General features: G+C 49.6%; 3 protein-coding genes across 7 annotated transcripts in view; 1 reads left to right on the forward strand and 2 right to left on the reverse strand.

Annotated features, from left to right (window-relative positions):
- LOC102193152 (E3 ubiquitin-protein ligase MARCH3) overlaps nt 1-4,115 on the reverse strand; it is a 6,042-nt gene extending 1,927 nt beyond the window's left edge. Inside the window, exons 1-4 of one of the 2 annotated variants that reach the window (XM_005726382.1) lie at nt 3,743-4,115; nt 2,578-2,773; nt 1,225-1,420; nt 112-318 (exon numbers count right to left, since the gene is read on the reverse strand). In XM_005726382.1, the coding sequence (XP_005726439.1) occupies nt 112-318; nt 1,225-1,420; nt 2,578-2,762 (588 nt within the window). In that variant the 5' untranslated portion in view covers nt 2,763-2,773; nt 3,743-4,115. Of the gene's footprint in view, nt 1-111; nt 319-1,224; nt 1,421-2,577; nt 2,777-3,742 lie in introns of both variants that reach the window. The other variant, XM_005726383.1, reaches the window with a different exon arrangement.
- A 4,101-nt stretch (nt 4,116-8,216) lies between these two features.
- On the forward strand, nt 8,217-9,551 carry gjd6 (gap junction protein delta 6). Its single transcript, XM_005726449.1, has 2 exons — nt 8,217-8,904; nt 8,944-9,551. The coding sequence occupies exons 1-2, from the start codon at nt 8,394-8,396 to the stop codon at nt 9,549-9,551; spliced, it is 1,119 nt and encodes a 372-aa protein (XP_005726506.1). The 5' UTR covers nt 8,217-8,393.
- Nucleotides 9,552-10,054: 503 nt separating this feature from the next.
- Nucleotides 10,055-18,135, reverse strand: part of sh3gl3a (SH3-domain GRB2-like 3a) — a 26,313-nt gene continuing 18,232 nt past the window's right edge. Inside the window, exons 2-11 of one of the 4 annotated variants that reach the window (XM_005726384.1) lie at nt 17,625-17,693; nt 17,302-17,374; nt 17,072-17,215; nt 16,203-16,336; nt 15,540-15,698; nt 15,326-15,429; nt 14,700-14,824; nt 14,578-14,610; nt 14,070-14,135; nt 10,055-13,309 (exon numbers count right to left, since the gene is read on the reverse strand). In XM_005726384.1, the coding sequence (XP_005726441.1) occupies nt 13,107-13,309; nt 14,070-14,135; nt 14,578-14,610; nt 14,700-14,824; nt 15,326-15,429; nt 15,540-15,698; nt 16,203-16,336; nt 17,072-17,215; nt 17,302-17,374; nt 17,625-17,693 (1,110 nt within the window). In that variant the 3' untranslated portion in view covers nt 10,055-13,106. The remainder of the gene's footprint in view (nt 13,310-14,069; nt 14,136-14,577; nt 14,611-14,699; nt 14,825-15,325; nt 15,430-15,539; nt 15,699-16,202; nt 16,337-17,071; nt 17,216-17,301; nt 17,375-17,624; nt 17,694-18,135) is intronic. The other 3 variants (XM_005726385.1, XM_005726386.1, XM_005726387.1) reach the window with 3 other exon arrangements.

Below are 18,135 nucleotides of genomic sequence, written 5' to 3' on the forward strand. Positions count from 1 at the left end.
GTAACTGCAAGTGTCCCTGTGCAGGACTGAAGTCTTCCACATTAATCTTCTACATTCCAGTTAGTAAAATAAGTTCATGTTCTGGATGAACAGCACAGACTCTAAACTCACCACAGTCCAGAACACATAGATGATGATGAGAGCCAGAGTGAGCACCAGGAGTCCCAGGGCCTCCGTCCCATTGGTGTAGTAGAGCTCCATGGCTCCTTGAACGCACAGCCAGCCCGACAGAGACGCGAGCGGCGTGATGAACAGGAAGCAGGCCGCATCGCTGCACAGCGTCCTCCTCTGCTGCTGCATGGCTGGAGAGCACCACCACTGATGGAGGGAAAGAGGAGGCAGGAAAAGGATTAGCCTCATGTTTTCCATGAAATAGTAAAATGTCGGTGATATGTTTTCATGTTCCGACTGTTACTGCGTCCCTTATATCAGCAGGACACGGAGTTAAGACCAACGTAAGACAGGAAAACTCCGGGAACCGTTTGTGATCCTGCATTTACTAAGTGAAACTGGTGACATCAAACGAATACATTAAACTTGTGTTTTATTTATTCACTGTGTGATAATACAGGAGACGTTGCATCGAAGCAGAATAAACGTGTGTGTGTTTGCTGTGTGGATTCGATTCGTACATCGCTAACAGGAAGTGCTGCACCTTTCCTCCCCTGCGTGCGTGCAGCATCGCCTGAGCAGGCCTGTGTTCAGTGTGTAGCTTAGCCTGGCACAGCACACGGTGCTTAATCAGCAGATTACCAGCCAAGAATGCACCTACAGAGAGCACCGAGGCCACTCTCCTGTCCTCTGCAGCAAAGAAGCACCGGCTAATCTGCCTCTCAGGCTAAGTGGCTTTATGGACAGCGAGCTGACGGCAACAGGTTCTCCAACGTGAAGCCAACAAACTCCTCCCACTGAGTCTGACATGCCACCATTGAGGAAAAAGAGCCAGCCTTCACTCTTTGCTCTGTCTGCTCTGCAGCAGAAGCCGGCGAATCCTTCTTATTTAACTTCAATCAGCCTCATTCATCTGTCTCATCTCACAAAGATGTTTCTCTGCAGGCTGAGCGTGACACGAGGAGAGGACACTACAAAAGATGACAAATATATTCTCATGTTCAGCTCACGAAGCCACTTGGCTTCATTAATCCAGGTTTGAGACATTAGAGAAGTGTGGCTGTCTCGGTCACAAGTCTGGGCCGCTGAGCATCAGTGTGGTGATGGGCCTACCTCAGTCAGAGGCTTTGGCACATGCTCCAGCACAAACTGGTGATGGCAGAGCTCGCAGTGGCCGCTGTCGGAGGCGGTGAGCCACTGTTCCAGGCAGCTCCGGTGCACCGAAGCCAGGCTGCCGGAGCACTCGCAGGGGGACAGCAGCTCTCCTGACGCCCGGCCTTCGTGGCAGATCCTGCAAAACTGCTCCTCACTGCACAGAGCGACACACGAACAGAGACGACAGGAAGTCTGCAAAGGCAGTTTTCTACTTCGACATTCAGAAGGTAAAAACTTTGCATAAACGAAAGGATTCATCCTGCCTTGTAGATTTACTCACAGGAAAGAAAAATATTAAACAGAATATTTTTCATCTGTCTTCAAATGTACAATGAAAATATATCATGACCTCTTTCATGGTGTTTTTTAATATGTGTCATCTCACTGTGATGTAACTGGATCTGAGTGGAAACAACACCATGCAGGATTCAGGGTGAAGCATTTGTTTGACTGAAGACTGGAGACTCTGAGGTAAGCCATCGAGGTCATAGCTTCTCGTCACTAACCAAGAACCCTTCAGAAACGCAGCCTCTGTGAGTACTGCTGTTAACCATGTCCATTCTTTTATGTCCACAGTGTACTCCTCTCCTATTGGCTGCGAGTAGCTGGATGATTCACAAACGTACACCCTGACGTCCACCGTTATCAGATCTGTCCAGCGGAGCGCCTTTGGGAAGTGGTGAAATGCATCACCAGCATATCTGCAAGGTGCATCCAAGCGGCAACATAAAGGGCCTAAAATTATAGTTTAGAAACTGCAGTTCCTCTAACGTCCAGCAGAGGCAGCAGTGAGTCAGGCCCCATAGACTTCCATGTTAAAACTTTACAGCAGAAATAAACATGTTTACAGCCGGATACGCAAACTGTCTGTGGATCCTCCTTCATAACACCTGTACAGGGGAGGCTGTTTCTATCACTCACCTGTTTAAATGGTTTTAAGCCTTAAAGTTTGCATTATTAGGGGCGTGGCCTCTTTGACTGACAGGTGGCTGCAGCTACTAGCTGTCTGCTAGCTTCACCTGGACCATGTTTGTGCTGTTGGAGCCTTTTAACGACGTCATGTGACCAATAATATGACTGCTGTGAGGTCTAACAGTTCTGGTAAAATTCGAGGATTGTGATTGGACTAAGCACTAATTGGCAGGTACCAGTCTCTGTGCGATGCTCCCATCAAACCCATTTAAACTGGGTTGGTGGTTCAGGCTGTAATGTGTCCAGGAAAGGCTTCGTCACTCTGGGTGATTTCAAACGTTGATAGCGTACGTTACAGAGGTGATGAACTTTCAGCCTCGGTGCTTCTGCTCCGGTTACCTGTCTGTGATGGATGCACACTCCGCAGTGGGCGTGTCTCCGTGATAGCACATCACTTCCTGGCTGCTGCTGTGGAGCTCTTCATCCAGCCCAGGCTCAGCGATTAACTTGACCTCCTCCACAGGACTGGACCCCCACCGGCCCACCGGATCCTCCACAGTCATATCTGCAGTACGAGGGGCCATTCACTCCACGTCTGCCACACACACACACACACACACACACACACACACACAAATGTAAAACTGATGGAATGAAAGTACATCGTGACACAAAAATAAATAAATAAAAATAAAAATATGGACACACAAGTGGATCTGCTGTCCGTCACAAACTGATAATTAAATTAATTATGAACGGAAGCTGCAAAATATGACATCATCCATCAGAATTAGGACTGGAGCTCTGAATATAAATAAATCATATTTCAGTAACTGGTCTCCCGACTCCAGTAACAGAACCCTTCATATTTACAGACAGGTTTAAAAAAATAAACCGTCAAAGATGGAGGAGCATTGGGCTCCTATTGGTCAGCATCACAACATTAAGGAAGTTCTGCTGACCTGCCGGTTTGTAATCTCTTTTCCAGCAGCTGTTTTCACCGTTTAGCCAGAACTCAGCACCAAACACAAAGTTACGGAGCTGAAAGGTGACAGTTATTTAATATTTTATTTATGATTTTTATTTTGTTTGCTCTGCTGCCCCCAAGTGGCCAGAAATCAGTGAATTAAAGGTTTAAAGGTTTAAGTTTTCATGCAAGAAATGAAATAACCTGTCAGTGCTTGAACACATTTACACTGAGAATAAATTAGTAATAAAAAAATACTAATATTTCTTCTTCAAGAACAGCAAATATTTCTCTCAAGCTTTTTAATTCTGTCCTTCTAGTTATTCTATTCTGCTTCATTTTATCTTTATGAAAAAAAGATCCATTTATTGTATTTTTTTAAATTTAGCTTTTTACTTATTGAGGTATTTATTTTATTCTACTTTTGAGCTTCCACTCCAGAGTTAGTCCACTGTAAATATTGTTATTGCTCAGGTGAGGTCCAGCTCACACTCTTCACAGTCCCGAGCGGAGACACATGAAACACGACGCTGAGCAGCAAAGCAAAGTCTGTCGCACAACGAGCAGCTTTAATGACAAGTCAAGCAGCAGCCTTACCTCCAGCCTGAGCCGACGTTAGGACCAGCTCCGTGTTTATCATCGGGCAGAGTCCGAGTGACGAGGCTTCTCCTCCTAAAGCCGTCCAGCAGATTAGAGAGGCTGACGGACGCCGGTGAGAACACCGAGGGATTAGACGCAGAGGAAAGTAAGGGCCGGGCCAGACGAATGGAAATCACATCAGACGGAGTCACAGCACCTCGCCGTACCCCCTTTAATCCTGTTAGGGGGCTTCCAGGAAGCCAGCGGAGCGAGACCAGCGAGCTCCAGGCCGGTGGAGGCCGAGGGTGCAGACGGGGGGAGGGATGGTGTTTGTCTGTGATACAGCTTCATTCTGATTCACGCAGTAATCACTAAACATCCACCAGATCCAGAAGGTTAAAGTTAGAGTTTAGGTTACACTTTAAAAAAACTCAAATGAAAAATCTGTAAAATGTAAAAATGTCTTTTAAGAGCTCATTTTTCTCGTTTCTCATCATTTTCCACACACATCAGCTGTGACTTCATGTCAAAAACTTTGTGTTGTTGAAGAGATATCGGCTAAATGTGAAGTAGGGCTGGGCTGCACCTTCTTTCCAGTTAATACCAGTTTGTACCACAAGATGGTGCAGTGAGTCAGTGTAAGCTTTATTTAACAAAGCAAACCATTAAGAGAGGATACTGAGGATGCTGTGCGTCATGTATAAACGAGGCATCAGGTTCTGTCTAATGGCTAATGAAGAGCCAACAGCCACAGCTACAAGCTAACACTAGCATGTGGCCTAAAGTGACGTGTGACTGAACTGATTTCAGCCTTCGTGCTTTTAATCCTGTGAGTACCACTAACCTAATCCTACAGTGTCGGGACAATGGACAGACGCATTAAAACCCAACAAGTCCTGTTGTTTTGCCGAATAAAATGGTCAGCAGCGCCATCCTCCGTCGCCATCACTGTCAAAGGCCACGAGTTCTGCTCAGAGTTTATTCTCAGTCTCTGTTGGAGGAATGGTTCACAGCTCCTCCTGCTTTAAGACAGCTTTCGTCTGATTGGCTGGCCCCTCAGAAACAGAAGTTTCAAGCAGCAGATGGGCGGGGCTTGATATCCTCTCTTGACATCATTCAGACCCATGAGTAGAAAAAGTTAAACTGAGAGTTTACATACATTCTTATATATTTCTATACTGTGTATTGTGTATTTTGTTGTACAGTTATTTTATTTTCAACTTTAATTTATATATTTTATTTTATTCCTTCCTAGTTAAATTGACCCTTTTTAATTTTCATATTTATTTCCTATCTTATTCATAGTCACGAGCAGTTGTCTAAGCATTTCACTGCATATCGTACTGTGTATGACTGTGTATGTGACAAATAAAATTTGAATTTGAATTTGAGTTCAGGGGTTACCGAGCTCATCATTAGAAACGTCGGTCATAACCAGAGCATCCGGTCCTGGAGCCGGTGAGGAAGAGTAGCCGCATTCATGCTGAGGATGAGGGCGTGCAGGTAAATGGAGAACTCGGGTCCAGACAGCCTCCTGCGGTGCTTTTGTCTGCTATCGATCCAGACAGAGGTACACGCGGGATTAATGCCCGAGGGCTGTTAAAGGACCCAGCAAAGAAAGCGATCGATGGACTGGAGAGCGGCCCCTCGCTGCCGACCTGAGCAGGATTAGAGAGGGCCCCCCGGCCCCATTTAACACAATGCACACCAAGGTTCACAAATAGACCCAGACAGACACAACACGAGCCGAGCCAGACTGGGAGCCGGGACAGGAAGTGGCTCCCCCCCTGTGCGTTTTAACGTCTGCTGTCAGAGGAATTATCACGAAGGAATTCCCAGTGATGTGCTTTTCCTCCGGGCTTTGTTAGCAGCAGCCTGGGAATGAATAACAGGCGGGATTGAAGGGAAAGGAGGAGAAAGAGAGGCCAGGCAAAGAAAGTCCTCCCACCTCTCTCCCTCTGATCCCAGCGGGACTTTTATCTGAGCTCACGTGTGGACGATGAATGTGAAAGACTCCATCTGCTGCTGGTCACTGCTTGTTACAGATGCTGCTTTAATCCACAGATGGAAACCTTCACATCATGCTTTTACTAAAATACTATATTTGTAAGAATCCAACACACCTGAGTCTCACGATGACGGTGACGCAGCCTCATTGGTGTAAATCACAAAGATCTGTGGCCCTTTATGATTATTTGTCCTTGACAATAACAGTTTGTTCTTGGATGAACCTCCTTCAAAGCCCTGCGGTCGCCTTCAGTCTGAGCGGTGTTTGCACAAATCAGTCAAATCAAAACTAATTTCATAAAAAAAATCCACCCAGCGGCTGCTAGCTTTAAAAACAGGAAAGAGAAAATGGAGTAAATTCGTCGAGAGACAGTTTTCTTCTTTTTGCGCATCACAGAAACCACATTTCCTGTTGATCACCAAATTCAAATGAATCCACACTTTGGATTTGAAGCCATAGGCGAGGTTTACATTAAGACTGAGCTGCTACTGGGCCACTAAAATCAAGAGGAAAAGACGTGAGTGACAGATGCACATGTGTTGATATTATTTTATGTGAAGAGGATACCTTTTTAAATGTCTATGATGGGTGAAAACCCCACAAACTTCAGCAGTGGTGTTTTCCAGATTTAGATGAACGTTTTGGTGAAGTCAGCAGGTGTGACATCGCTGCTCTGATTGCTTCACATCTCGGCTGTTAGGAATTTATCCATGTTTGGGAAAACCAAGTGAAGAAACCTAAGTGTGCGTCAAACTCATTTCGCAGCGCTGTGATCTGATGTGGCACCGCTGAAACTTTCTGTCAGGGTACAAATGTCTGAGCTATCTGAATATGAGAGACAGTCTCACTTTCTCTACACGATACAGCAAAGCTGATGCTGCTGTTGTACAGAAAGACATCTGTCAGCAGGACTCTTTGGGCCTGAACTTAGGAAGTAAATGCATAAGATACAGAAATCTGTAACTTAATTACTGTGGTGCTTATTCTGGCCCACGGGCCTGATATTTAACACCTCTCCTGTAGTTGAACCTGTGGGTACCTCTGTGGGTACATCCGTGTCCAGGTGTGGAGGCCTAGCTCCACCCACCACACTACCTGCCGGTGGCTGATGCCCTCAGCCGTCGGCGTTCGGGGCCCGGCACTCGGGCGCGTGCCCGGCTCACTCCCAGCGGCTGCTTGGCAGGCCTGGCGCCCACGGCCGTGTCGGGCTCCTTCGTGGGGTGGGGTTCCCTCAGGCCTCTGGGACCGTGGCTCGGCCCGCTCTGGTGCGACTGGCGGGGCCTGCGGGCTCGTCACTGCGGCCTCTGTGGCTTCTGCACCGTGGTTGCTGGGTGACCCCACGTCTGTGTGGTTGTCTCTGTATCGTGTTGTTCTCAGGTTGTTTTCTCTTCTTTTAACAGGTGATCAGATTTTCTCAGTGTCTTCTTCCACTGTCCTTCCTCTGTTTTCTTTCTCCCTTTCTTTCTGTATAGTTGTCTGTCCAACTTGTAATAACTTTAAATTAAATTAAATTAATAAACAATGATAATATAGATCAATCAAGTGGAACAACCCTAACCCTACGCATTGGCACATTTTGTGAAAAAACAAATCCGTTGGGCATCTTTCCTGGCCTTCAGAGAACCTGTGGGAGGAGCTACTTTTACCTTTGAAGCCAAAAATCCCATTTAAAATCTTCTGCCTTTGTTTTTACTTTGTTTCTCCTGCACACGTCTGCAGAGAAGCAGCTTGGCTGAGTGAGCTGTATGCAATAAGAAACGTGTGTCTGTCAGGTGTGGGCGGGGTTCAGGTGTTCTCGTGAGGATTTGATTAGAATTCTGCTGAGGCTGAGTCAACATTTCGGAGCGCTCGTGTCAGAAATAGAAAGTGCGGAGCTCTGAGGAGGGACTCGCACGGGGCTCCTGGGACCGTTTGAAGTACAGACAGGGGGTCGGGGAGCGTTTTATCTCGGGGACGTGACGGTTTGATGCTCGCAGACCTTTCAAGGAGCTTTTTTTAAAACACAGATAAGAGGATTGGCGAGTGGCTCGAGAGGAGCCGTCAAAACAGGCCGAGACACAAAAGCTCCACAGACCGAGCTGTGGCCGCCCGGAGGCTCGTCTGTACACCACTTTCTGCTCGTCGTGTTTCCAGACACAAACGTCTTTGCGACTTTCTGTGTGTGACGGTCATGCATGACACACGCGTGTTCTTCTGCACTAGTCATCTTTCAAAAAAAGGGGCGTCTCCATTAAAGGAAGAGCCCGCCAGCTTTTAGAGGCCTAATCTGTGAAGAATGCTCTATCAGCGCACTATCAGCAGCTCCTCCAGCAGAGGAAGGCTGATGTCTCTCGGGTTTTAAATGGATCCTGAGGACAAGAGAGGACCGAGCGCGCCAAGTGACTCGTGTCAAGTGGACATCCTTATCTCCCAAAGATGGGCGACTCTCTCTCTCTCTCTGGAAGGCAGCGGCGGCGAGCGCTCAGGCTCAGAGCAGCTGCAGGTTCAGAGAAGGACGGAGCTTCTTGATTTTAGCGTCCTGGCTGCTCTGTCATAAACAAACCGCGCGGCCCACATCGAGTCTGCGTTGGGGAGCTCTCAGGAGGTGGACCGCTCTGGAGCAGACTGCTCCACTCCAGGCAGCTTGTCCCTCCTCGCGGCCGCCGGCAGCCGGGGGCCACCATGACGGAGTGGACTCTGCTCAAGCGCCTCCTGGACGCCGTGCACCAGCACTCCACCATGATTGGCCGGCTGTGGCTCACCGTCATGGTCATCTTCCGGCTCCTGATCGTCGCCGTGGCCACCGAGGACGTGTACGCCGACGAGCAGGAGATGTTTGTGTGCAACACGCTGCAGCCGGGCTGTTCCACCGTCTGCTACGACGCCTTCGCGCCCATCTCCCAGCCTCGCTTCTGGGTGTTCCACATCATCAGTGTGTCCACGCCATCGCTCTGCTTCATCATCTACACGTGGCACAACCTGTCCAAGCACAACGCCACCCAGAGGTTGGGAAAGGGGGCGGGCGATGCGCCGGGGCAGGTAGGCCGGGACGGCGGGCGAGAGGCCTATGATCGGAGCTGCGACTCAGACAGCTGCTCCATCCAGTCCCATAAGCACCTGGGGCACAGCCTGGCGAATGTGCTGGAGGGCATCGCCGCCAAGGACCTCCAGAGGCTGAACCCCAAAACCTCGAGCCAGGCCCGAGCCTGCACCTTCAGGGAGGGGGGCACAGAGGCTCATGCGAGCTCCGGAGGGGTTTTGTCCAAATGTTACATCTTCCACGTGTGCCTACGGGCTGTCCTGGAGGTGGGCTTCGTCCTGGCTCAGTGGAAGCTGTTTGGCTTCCAGGTGCCCGTCCACTTCCTCTGCACCTCGTCTCCCTGCAGCCAGCCGGTGGACTGCTACGTCTCCAGGCCCACGGAGAAGACCATCTTCCTGCTCTTCATGTTTTGTGTCGGGGTTTTCTGCATCCTGCTCAACCTGCTCGAGCTCAACCACCTGGGCTGGAAGAAGATCCGCCGGGCAGTGCGGCTGCAGGAGCACGGGTCCTGGGGAGCATACGAGACCTTCCCTCCAGACAGCCCCTCCTTCACATCCTCTTTAGGCTTCAGGGACGTGACCAGCACCACCTCGCTGCCCACCCTGAACCTGGTGGTGGGTCACCAGCCGGACTGGACCTGTGCGGTGAACTGCGGCAGGATGAGGGAGCCGGAGGAGGTCCGAGAGAAAAGACCGGAGCCCCTAAGGAGAGAGGACTCCCATAAAGGAGAGAGGCAGCCTTTGAAGAGCAAGAGGGAGATCAGTGGGTCCAAACACAGGAGTGCCGAGGTCTGGATTTAGTCTCCATGACACCGCTGTCTTTATTTATGCCGACCCATGGAGCTCACCAAAAAAACCACCTGGATCACCTCCTCATGTGTGGAGCAGAGACTCATCTTACGCTGTGATGAGGGACGGGACCAGTGAAGCTGCATTTTAAAGTTGTGGTACATCACTGCTCAGACTGTCCTGTAATTATCAGTTTAGATTAGAAGTCTGTGCACATTTATCAAATATGTCATGCTGACCAAAGTCCTGCACAAAAGACACAAATGGATAAAAATAAATATGAACTACAGAAAATAAATAAAATGCATTAAGCTGCTAAACGTACGCTGTCAGGGCAGACACACTAATCCTAAGTGAACAGGTCCGACTCTGAATACCAAGAAAAATAAGGGTTGTTTCTTACAAATATTCTGATTGAGTCATATCTGGATGTAAAGTTTGAACCTGATGTTGACATAATTTTGTGTGTAGACAGAACAGACTGAACAAAGAAAGAAAACACACGTGAACGCTGCCTCGATATTTACTCCTCATTTATTTACGCAATATATTTTTGGAATATATTCATTTACAACATCTATAAAACACCTTTTACATAAATTATGCTACTGAAAAACTAAAACACAGAACTGTGACGTTTCCTGTGCAGGGAAGAGGTTTGCAGACTGAACACTGAGACTGCAAAGGCAAACGGAGGCGCGGGGTGGAGAGAGCGGTTTGTTTTAGTGTATCAAAGAGTCAGTTATTCTCACTGTGGGAGTGTGGGGAAGGCCCATCGTGTCTGCAGCCTGTAAACAAAACATCTGGGTGTTTTTATGATAAATGCATTTAAAAATCCTCCCGTGGCAGGGGTGTGGTCTCTGTGGCAGGGGTGTGGTCTCTGGCCTGCTGCAGTGGAGGGGCGGTGCCAGGACGTGAGAGGGGACAGGTGAAATATGATGGTGCTAATGACCGTCCCCCCTTTATAGTGATGGAGGCGTGGGGAGAAGTGTGTAGTGGAGGAAGCCGTGTAGAGAGGTCCGGGCGACAAGAAGCTGGAAAGAGTGCTTGTGGTGAAAAATAAAGCTGGGGGGGTCCGCTCATTTCACAACTCCTCTCTTGTTTGTGGAGGACGTCCTCTGTGTAGGTAAGAGCTCCCCCAAACTCATAATTAACTGTAAATAAAAAAATCCTCATACATCTAATGAAGCTAACAGTAAGAGTCCAGCACAGCTGGTCGAGCGGATCCAAACACGACGGAGCCGAATCAGGTTTGGATCAAAGACGCAGCCGAGCGTCTGCGATTGGACCACAGTAAAAAACTACAATAACACCAAAAACAGGTGGAAGAACTCTGAGGTGGTCAAACCCTCCTCTCCGCTGGAGTAAAGAGTAAGCACGGTTTTACTGGGCTCAGTTCCTGTTAAACTTTCAAATTAAAAGCCTAAAATCACAGATCATACAGTTTCCTCACGTTCAGCCACCTGCTGATTTGACCTCAGGCAGAAACAGACTGAAAAAGACGAACTAACAGAAGCGACGCGATCATCAGACCACAGCCAGATCACTCGATGTGGAAATAAACCTGCTGTGCTGTGACTGTTGACCTCTGATCAGAGCGTCTGGCGCCGTAAACCGAGACGTAATAAATCACGCGTAATCGTCCGACCTGAAGGTAAACTTTAATTTGAACTCCAGCCTACTCACAGGTAAGCTTCAGTTCATGTTCTGATGCTCTGACTCGTCTCGACAAATAAGGCCGCAATTAACAGAGTCGTGTGACGTCTGCACAGCTCGCACGCTGCTGACGAAGACTTCTGACCCTGAAGCACCAACGCGATGTTTCCATAAACGTCACCGAGTGGTCGTTTAAAAAAGTCTTTTTTGTTTCTCTCTCAGCACGTCAATCACGTGTCGTTGGACTTTAATGATGCGAAGTTTTGAAACGTTGCTGTTCTCGGGCTAAGTCACGTGTCCAACTCTGGGTCTCTGACAGGCTGCTAGTCCATCACAAGCTGTCTCACAGACACCATCATCATCATCACACGCGTCCTTTAAAGCGGTGCACACGGAGCCGGGGCTGATCTACAGTGATGGGAAATAAAAACAGGAGCTTTCTTACAAAAATATGATCAAATAAGTGTGAAACTAAATAAAAAGCCAAAGAGAGGACGGCGTTTGTTGGTTTCCTTCTTATTTGGTGACTAAACAGACGGCAGCTGGTTAAAAGCCTCAGACTCATCCACTAAAACTAGGAGCTGGACGAGTTTCACAGACGTCTTCAGGTTGAAGATGAGAAACAGACACTTGCTTCAGTCTCACAGAACAGGACAAAGATCTGTGGTTATCTGCCTGTGATTGTGTGAAAAACTCAAAGTGCTGAAGAGGAGGATGAAGGTGCGACGTGGAAGGCTAAAAAGCTTCAGTGCAGACGACAGCTCAAACATCAGCTTCAGGCTGTCGGACGAGGCGGCGTCCCCGATCCTGAGAACGAACCGTCAGAGCATGTAAACACAGAGAGACACATTCAGAGCGACGCCGTGCACGCGTCCGGCGGGCAAACGTGAAGACGGGTTTAAACACAGACCGGCCGTCGGAGCCGAGAGGGCAGCAGAATAACAGAAAGGTCAAATCCAGTGGAGAAAACCAACACAGGCCAAACATTCAGCTTCACATTTGAAATACTCTGACTTACAGAAGGTGAAGTTTGGGTTTTTGGAGCTTGGGTCACCGTTTCTGTCCGTTAGGGTCACGCCTGTGCTAACCGCTGAGATCTGAGAGCGTGGCACGTGACCGGCACGTGACCGCCACCAAACCCCATCACAGAACGCAGAGTGAGGCGAGCAGGCGGTGCAGTGGGGGCTAAAAATGGTCACTATGGTTTTGGTGCCATGTGATTTTTCTATGTGCCGTGGCTCCAAAATGGAAACACGACTGATCGCCTGACTGCTCGTGTTTCTGAAACCATTAAAACGTCTCCTGCTGTCCACGTCCCAGTCTCAGCGTGAAGCTGTAACCAAGGACAGAAACGACGCCGAAACTACAAAAGCAAAGAAACAAAGTGAAGTCAGGATGAAGTGGATGAGATTTGGGCCTCAAACAAAGTCACACAGACCAAACTCCACCCGCTCACGTCTCTCACATTAAAACCAGAACCCGGCCGAGCTCCATTTCAAAATAAAAGCACCTCCATCCTTGGATTGTGGGAATGTGGAGCGGCTCACTTCCTGTCTGATTCTGATTTGCAACACATCATTTTTGACACAACCAGGAAACATTGAAAGGTGACTTTTAGCAGAACTAGCGTGACCATAAAGTGAGGAAATGTTCGTAGTGGTCGGACGGCGGCGTCGGGATACCCGGCAGAGGCGGCGGTGCTGGACGGTGGGCGGAGCGACAGGCCCCGTTAAAGGCTCGGGTTTCCGTTCAGGTTCTTAAATATCAACAGACGACAAAAGTAAATGAGACGTTTAATCTGAAGTCGGCCGGGACGAAACAGCCGCGTCTGTGGTCCGAAACAGAATCCGCCGCACGCTCACGCCCGAGTCGGGCCGAGGAGAGTCTGCGGAGGCCCGGCGGTGGCGCTCTTCACTGAGGCAGGGGGACGATGACCTCCACGTAGTTGATGGGGAAGAAGCCGGACTCGCCGTTGATCATGCCCTCGTACCAGTTCTCGTCGATCTGGTTGGTGAGGATGATGATGTCGCCTTCTTTGAAGCCCAGCTCGCCCTCATTCTCCGGCTCAAAGTCGTAGAGGGAGCGACAGCAGGGCTGATCCAAAACCTCCGGCTCTGCAGACAAAACAAAAACTTTATTTAAAAACCTCTGATGGACGGACGGGGCTGGTGACGCAGCGGCAAAATGAAAGCACAACGCTCTGGTTTACTGCGAGTCTCTTTCCTTCTTCCTGATTCCTTCCCTCCTTCCTCTATTCTTCCTATTTCCTTCCCTCCTTTATTCACTCTTCCTAATTCCTTCCTTCCTAGTACCCGGCAGCCCCTCCCTCAGCCCCGGCTCCAGGCCCTGTACACCTGGTCTGAGCGAGGTTGCTGGGTTTGTGGACTCATATGTGTCCTCTGCTGGAGGGGTCTTGTTCACAGACCCCCCCAGCAGCACACAGACCCCCCCAGCAGCACACAGACCCCCCCAGCATGGGTCGAGAGCTAAATGGATGAACAGAAACAATCAAATCTCTCAGTTTCAGCCTCTGATCTGCCATTTCTCGAATTTTGTCTTTAAAATGAGATTTAAAATTCATTATTTGCAAACAGTTTCATATTTTAAAATGTTAAATCCCAGCTTTGTCTGAAACAGGGTTAAAGAGCAGGTTACTCATCCAGACAAAGACGGTAAGAAGACATCCAGTGGGTGACGTTTGCTCCGTGACAACAGACGAAGATCACGAGGAGAAAAATAACAAAATGCACCCACATCTCATGTTTGATCAGCTGAAAATTTACTGTCGTTTTGCTGGATATCAAAAACAAAATCGCGGGGCTGCCGCTCACAGATGCGGGCAGATGTGTGACGGCGTCGGTGTGCGTTACTCACGGTGAGCGTTGCCGTTGGTAGCGGGGGTGTCGGGCCATGACAGCTGCACAGATGATATGTGATCAGCTGGACGACATGTGGAGACAGATGGAGATGGCGATGAGCACAAAACAACAAAAACAATGAGAGGATCAGAGCACCGCTGTGGTGTCAGACTGCCACCAGCAGAGGGCAGCAGCGTTCCAACAACAGCTGCAGGAAAAGCTTCACGTCTACTCCTCGCTTCGTCTGTTAGTCGTTTGGAGCTCGTCACTGTGTCAGAGTTTAAGGTGACAACGTGCAGCTGAGCTCAGGTTTTTAAATTAAACATAAATGGAGAGAAACTTCCTGTGAACGTCACAGCTCGACTTTCCATCTGTGGGCAGCAGAGCGGCGGTCAGGACGCCCGGAAACAGGTGAGACGTTCACTGTCAGTTTGTAAAAATGGAAACATTCCCACACGATGAACATGATGTGTGTGTGTGTGTGTGTGTGTGTGTGTGGGGGGGCTACATAAAGGAATACCTACTTTTCCCGTTCAGTGTGTGGCTGATCTGCGTATCTATAACAGCAGAAGAAGAACAGTGGGACTCAACGCAACGATGGAAACAAACTGAGACACACAGACGGACACACAGACGGACGGCGTACCTGTGGACTTGAGCGAGGAGCTGTAGGACAGGCCGTTGTGCTGGTTGCTGTCGAGCGCCTCGATGCTGCTCCTGATCGACTTTGGCTTGAAGTCTCTCTTGGGCCGGCTGCTGGCCGAGGATATCCTGGAGGAGGAGAGAGAGAGAGGGAGGCGACTCGAATCAAAGCCGACATTTCCTCTCCGGCGGCAGACCGGACGCTCCGAGGGGAAACGGGCCCACAAACCTCAGATCTCAGCATATTTCAGGGTTTATAAGCGCTCTTACTCGCTACTTCTACCTTACTGAGCGCGTGTTTAACGAGGACCAAAGAAGTGTTTTTAGCCTTTACTGATGGAAACATGGAGTAACAGGCTCTGACATTTCAGGAGGATAAAACTTCTGATGTCTGCGCAATCCGCCGACAGCGAGCGGCGGCCAAATCCAGACGCTTTCATCAAGAACAGAACCTGAAGTGTGAGAAACACCTTCGGTGACAGACAAACTCAGTGAGCTCCCGCTTTAAAAACGCTGCTGACAGACCTGCTGTTCACAGCGTGAAACGACGTCCCGAAGAATGCCGCGAGCGCCGCGAACGCCACGCAGACACGAACCCCGGTCGCAGCGGAGGAGAAGCGGCTCTCTTACCTCTTCTGCAGTTTCCCACTGAGCTCCTGCAGGATCTCACACGACTGCTGGTGGTACTCCAACGCCGCCTTGATCAGTGCTGACAGCTGGTTCACCTGCTCCACCTGGTGGCCACGTGCACACACACACACACACACACACACACACACACACGTTAAACGATAACGTCTCACGTGTGAAACCCTCCCGTTACCCGCGTCTTCGCGTCTCTTACGTCGTTCTCCAGGAAGTTGAACATGCTCCTCTCAGCCAGCTCTTTGCTTTCGTCGAACTTCTCCACCGCCTGCCGGATCTCCTCGTCCGGGATCTTCCCCTGACGCTTCTTCTTGTAGTCAAAGTCTAATCTGCGGCCCTCCAGCTTCTTCAGGTGATGCTGCGAACACCAGCGGCAGAAACACGTCGACACGCACGTCACACTGTGTGTTTCTTTACAAAAACATTTCATTTAAAACCATCGTGAACAGATTTACTGAGCTGATGTGGAGGCGAAGTGATCAGGCGTGTGCAGGTGGAGGTCACACGAGGCTAAACGCCACGAGCGGCGTATAAGAGGCGAGTGTACTGAGGATAACGTCGTCTAAAAACTCGAGTGTAAGAGTGAAATTATCAGAAGAATGGCCCAAATATCTGATGTGACTCCGCCCACACACCTGAGAGTCCAGGTCAGAGGGTTAGCAGCTAGCATTAGCTCGGCACACGGAGAGGAGAAGCTGCAGGTTTGCTGCACAGCATCTCGCGCAGTAAAGCGGAGGTAGGATGATCTGTGCGTGCAGCGCCCCGACAGGCAAATTTCAAACCAAATTTCAGCACGTGTTTCTGCTGCGCTGCAAACGGCGCCAGCGGTCAGAGAACCTCGCAGTCTCTCGTCTGTCTTTACCGTGATCTCTTTGAGGTCCTTGTCCTGTAGATTCTGCAGGGGGTCAATAAAGTTTTGTTTGACGTTTATGTCCAGAGAGTCCTTCACGTCTGCCATCTGCCTCATGGCCTCACCCACATCCACCAGAGCGCATCCTGCAGGACAGAGAGAGGTGCCGCCTCCAATGAGCCGTTATCACAGTGATCTCAATAAAATCATCTACAAGGTACAAACTCCTCATTCAACACTGACACACGCAGCCGACTAACAGCAGCACAGAGGGGCGCAAACACAGGGACACGACGAGGGAGGAAATCTGTAGTTCTTTGCATCCTGACCTCACAGCGAGTGACCAGCTCAAAGGAGGGACGCTGCACACTCATTGGCCGGTGACTTGGTTTCAGACTCGGCTGCTTTCCGACTCTGACGGCCAGAATTTTAAAATGAACGTCAGGCTGCAATCGTACCGCCTCCTCTAACCTGAGGCCACGCCCCCTGCTGGCCATTATTACAAACGACACTTCTGCCTTGTATGACTGTGCACTGGAACCTGCACACAGTCCTGCAGGCTTTTGTCCGACATGCAGCGTTCTGCAGCAGACCGAGCGTTACGCTGACACCTGACGTCATGAAGGAGGCAAAGCAGCATTCACAACATTGATGCTTTTAAACTTGTGCACTGTGCAGATTTTATTACGGAGCAATCTTTGAAAACCGCTGCATCACTGTAACACTGACGCTCTGCATGCGTCTTGTACCAAGCAGCTGCGTCCATGTTAAATGTTGCAGTGAAAGGCCAAAGATGACCAGTGCAGGGTTTGCGCTGGCGCTCCGCCTGTAACGGCCTCTGTGCAGCTGTTAGAGGACCTGAGGCATCTGAGAGCTGGTACCAAACAAAGAGTCCTCTCCCAGCTCCTGGCCGTAGCGCAGCATGCAGTCGCCCAGCAGGCCTTCGGTCTGGGGGTAGCCGGTGGTCTTCACCTGCCCTCGGATCTTGGACATCGTGTTCAGCATGTTCAGTTTGGCTCGAGACGCTGGCGAGGAAACAAAGAATCAAACGCAGGTTTGAGTTTGTAGCACAGAAAGCTCAAAGAACAGCAAACATGGAGGTGTTTCGCACCTGGGTTAGGCTGGAGGTACTCTGTTGTTTTGGACAGGAGGTCAAGCACCGACTTGCTGGTCACCTCGATTTTCTGAAAAAAGGTTGCAGTTAAATGTCAGGATGACATCTGAAAGATTAAATTCAGCAAACGGTTCAGTTTGTTGTGAAATCGTACAATTCCTAAAGCTAACAAACGTTTTAACGGCGAGTTAAATAAAGCGGACGGCCCGAGTGAAGTGTTTCGTCAGCTGAAGATGACGAGACCTCCCAGTTCTGTCCCGAGCGTATGAGTGAAAGCGGTGAGCAGGCCGCCCGCAACCCTCGGCGTGTGCTGGACTCACCCGCTCCATCTCTAAGAAGTCTTCCTCCAGCTTCGTCCCCTCCGCCCCGCTGATCTTTTCACTGAGGAGCTGCACAGAGAGCACACAGAGTCACGGAGGCCTGAAGCGTCTTTATTTGTTAACATTATTGAACGCATTCAGAAGCACAAAAGTTTTCCCTGCTTGCATTCAAATTTCAACACATCTGAGTAAACCCGGCTCACGCTCCAGCCGTCGCTCCATTAATCAGCGTTTAACGCCTCTGGGATTTATCCGAGGATGACATCATCCTCACAATCTGTCACTGTGGTGTTGGAAGAGACGCCGAAACACGGACCTCCTCCTGTGACGGTCATTTCAATTAGAAATGCAGATTTTACACACGTTTAACTTCGTTCCCACGCCGTGTGACATCTTTGTTTGAAGCAGGCTCACACAGCGCCGTATGTGACTCCATGTTTTCTGGGCTATAAAGAGCTCCACACGGACAGACTGACTTCACTCGCAGCCTGTGGACACGGATCTGGTAAAC

This window comes from Pundamilia nyererei, unplaced genomic scaffold (genome assembly GCF_000239375.1).
Source record: "Pundamilia nyererei isolate P.nyererei 1_Seehausen unplaced genomic scaffold, PunNye1.0 scaffold00019, whole genome shotgun sequence".
Lineage (NCBI taxonomy): Eukaryota > Metazoa > Chordata > Actinopteri > Cichliformes > Cichlidae > Pundamilia > Pundamilia nyererei.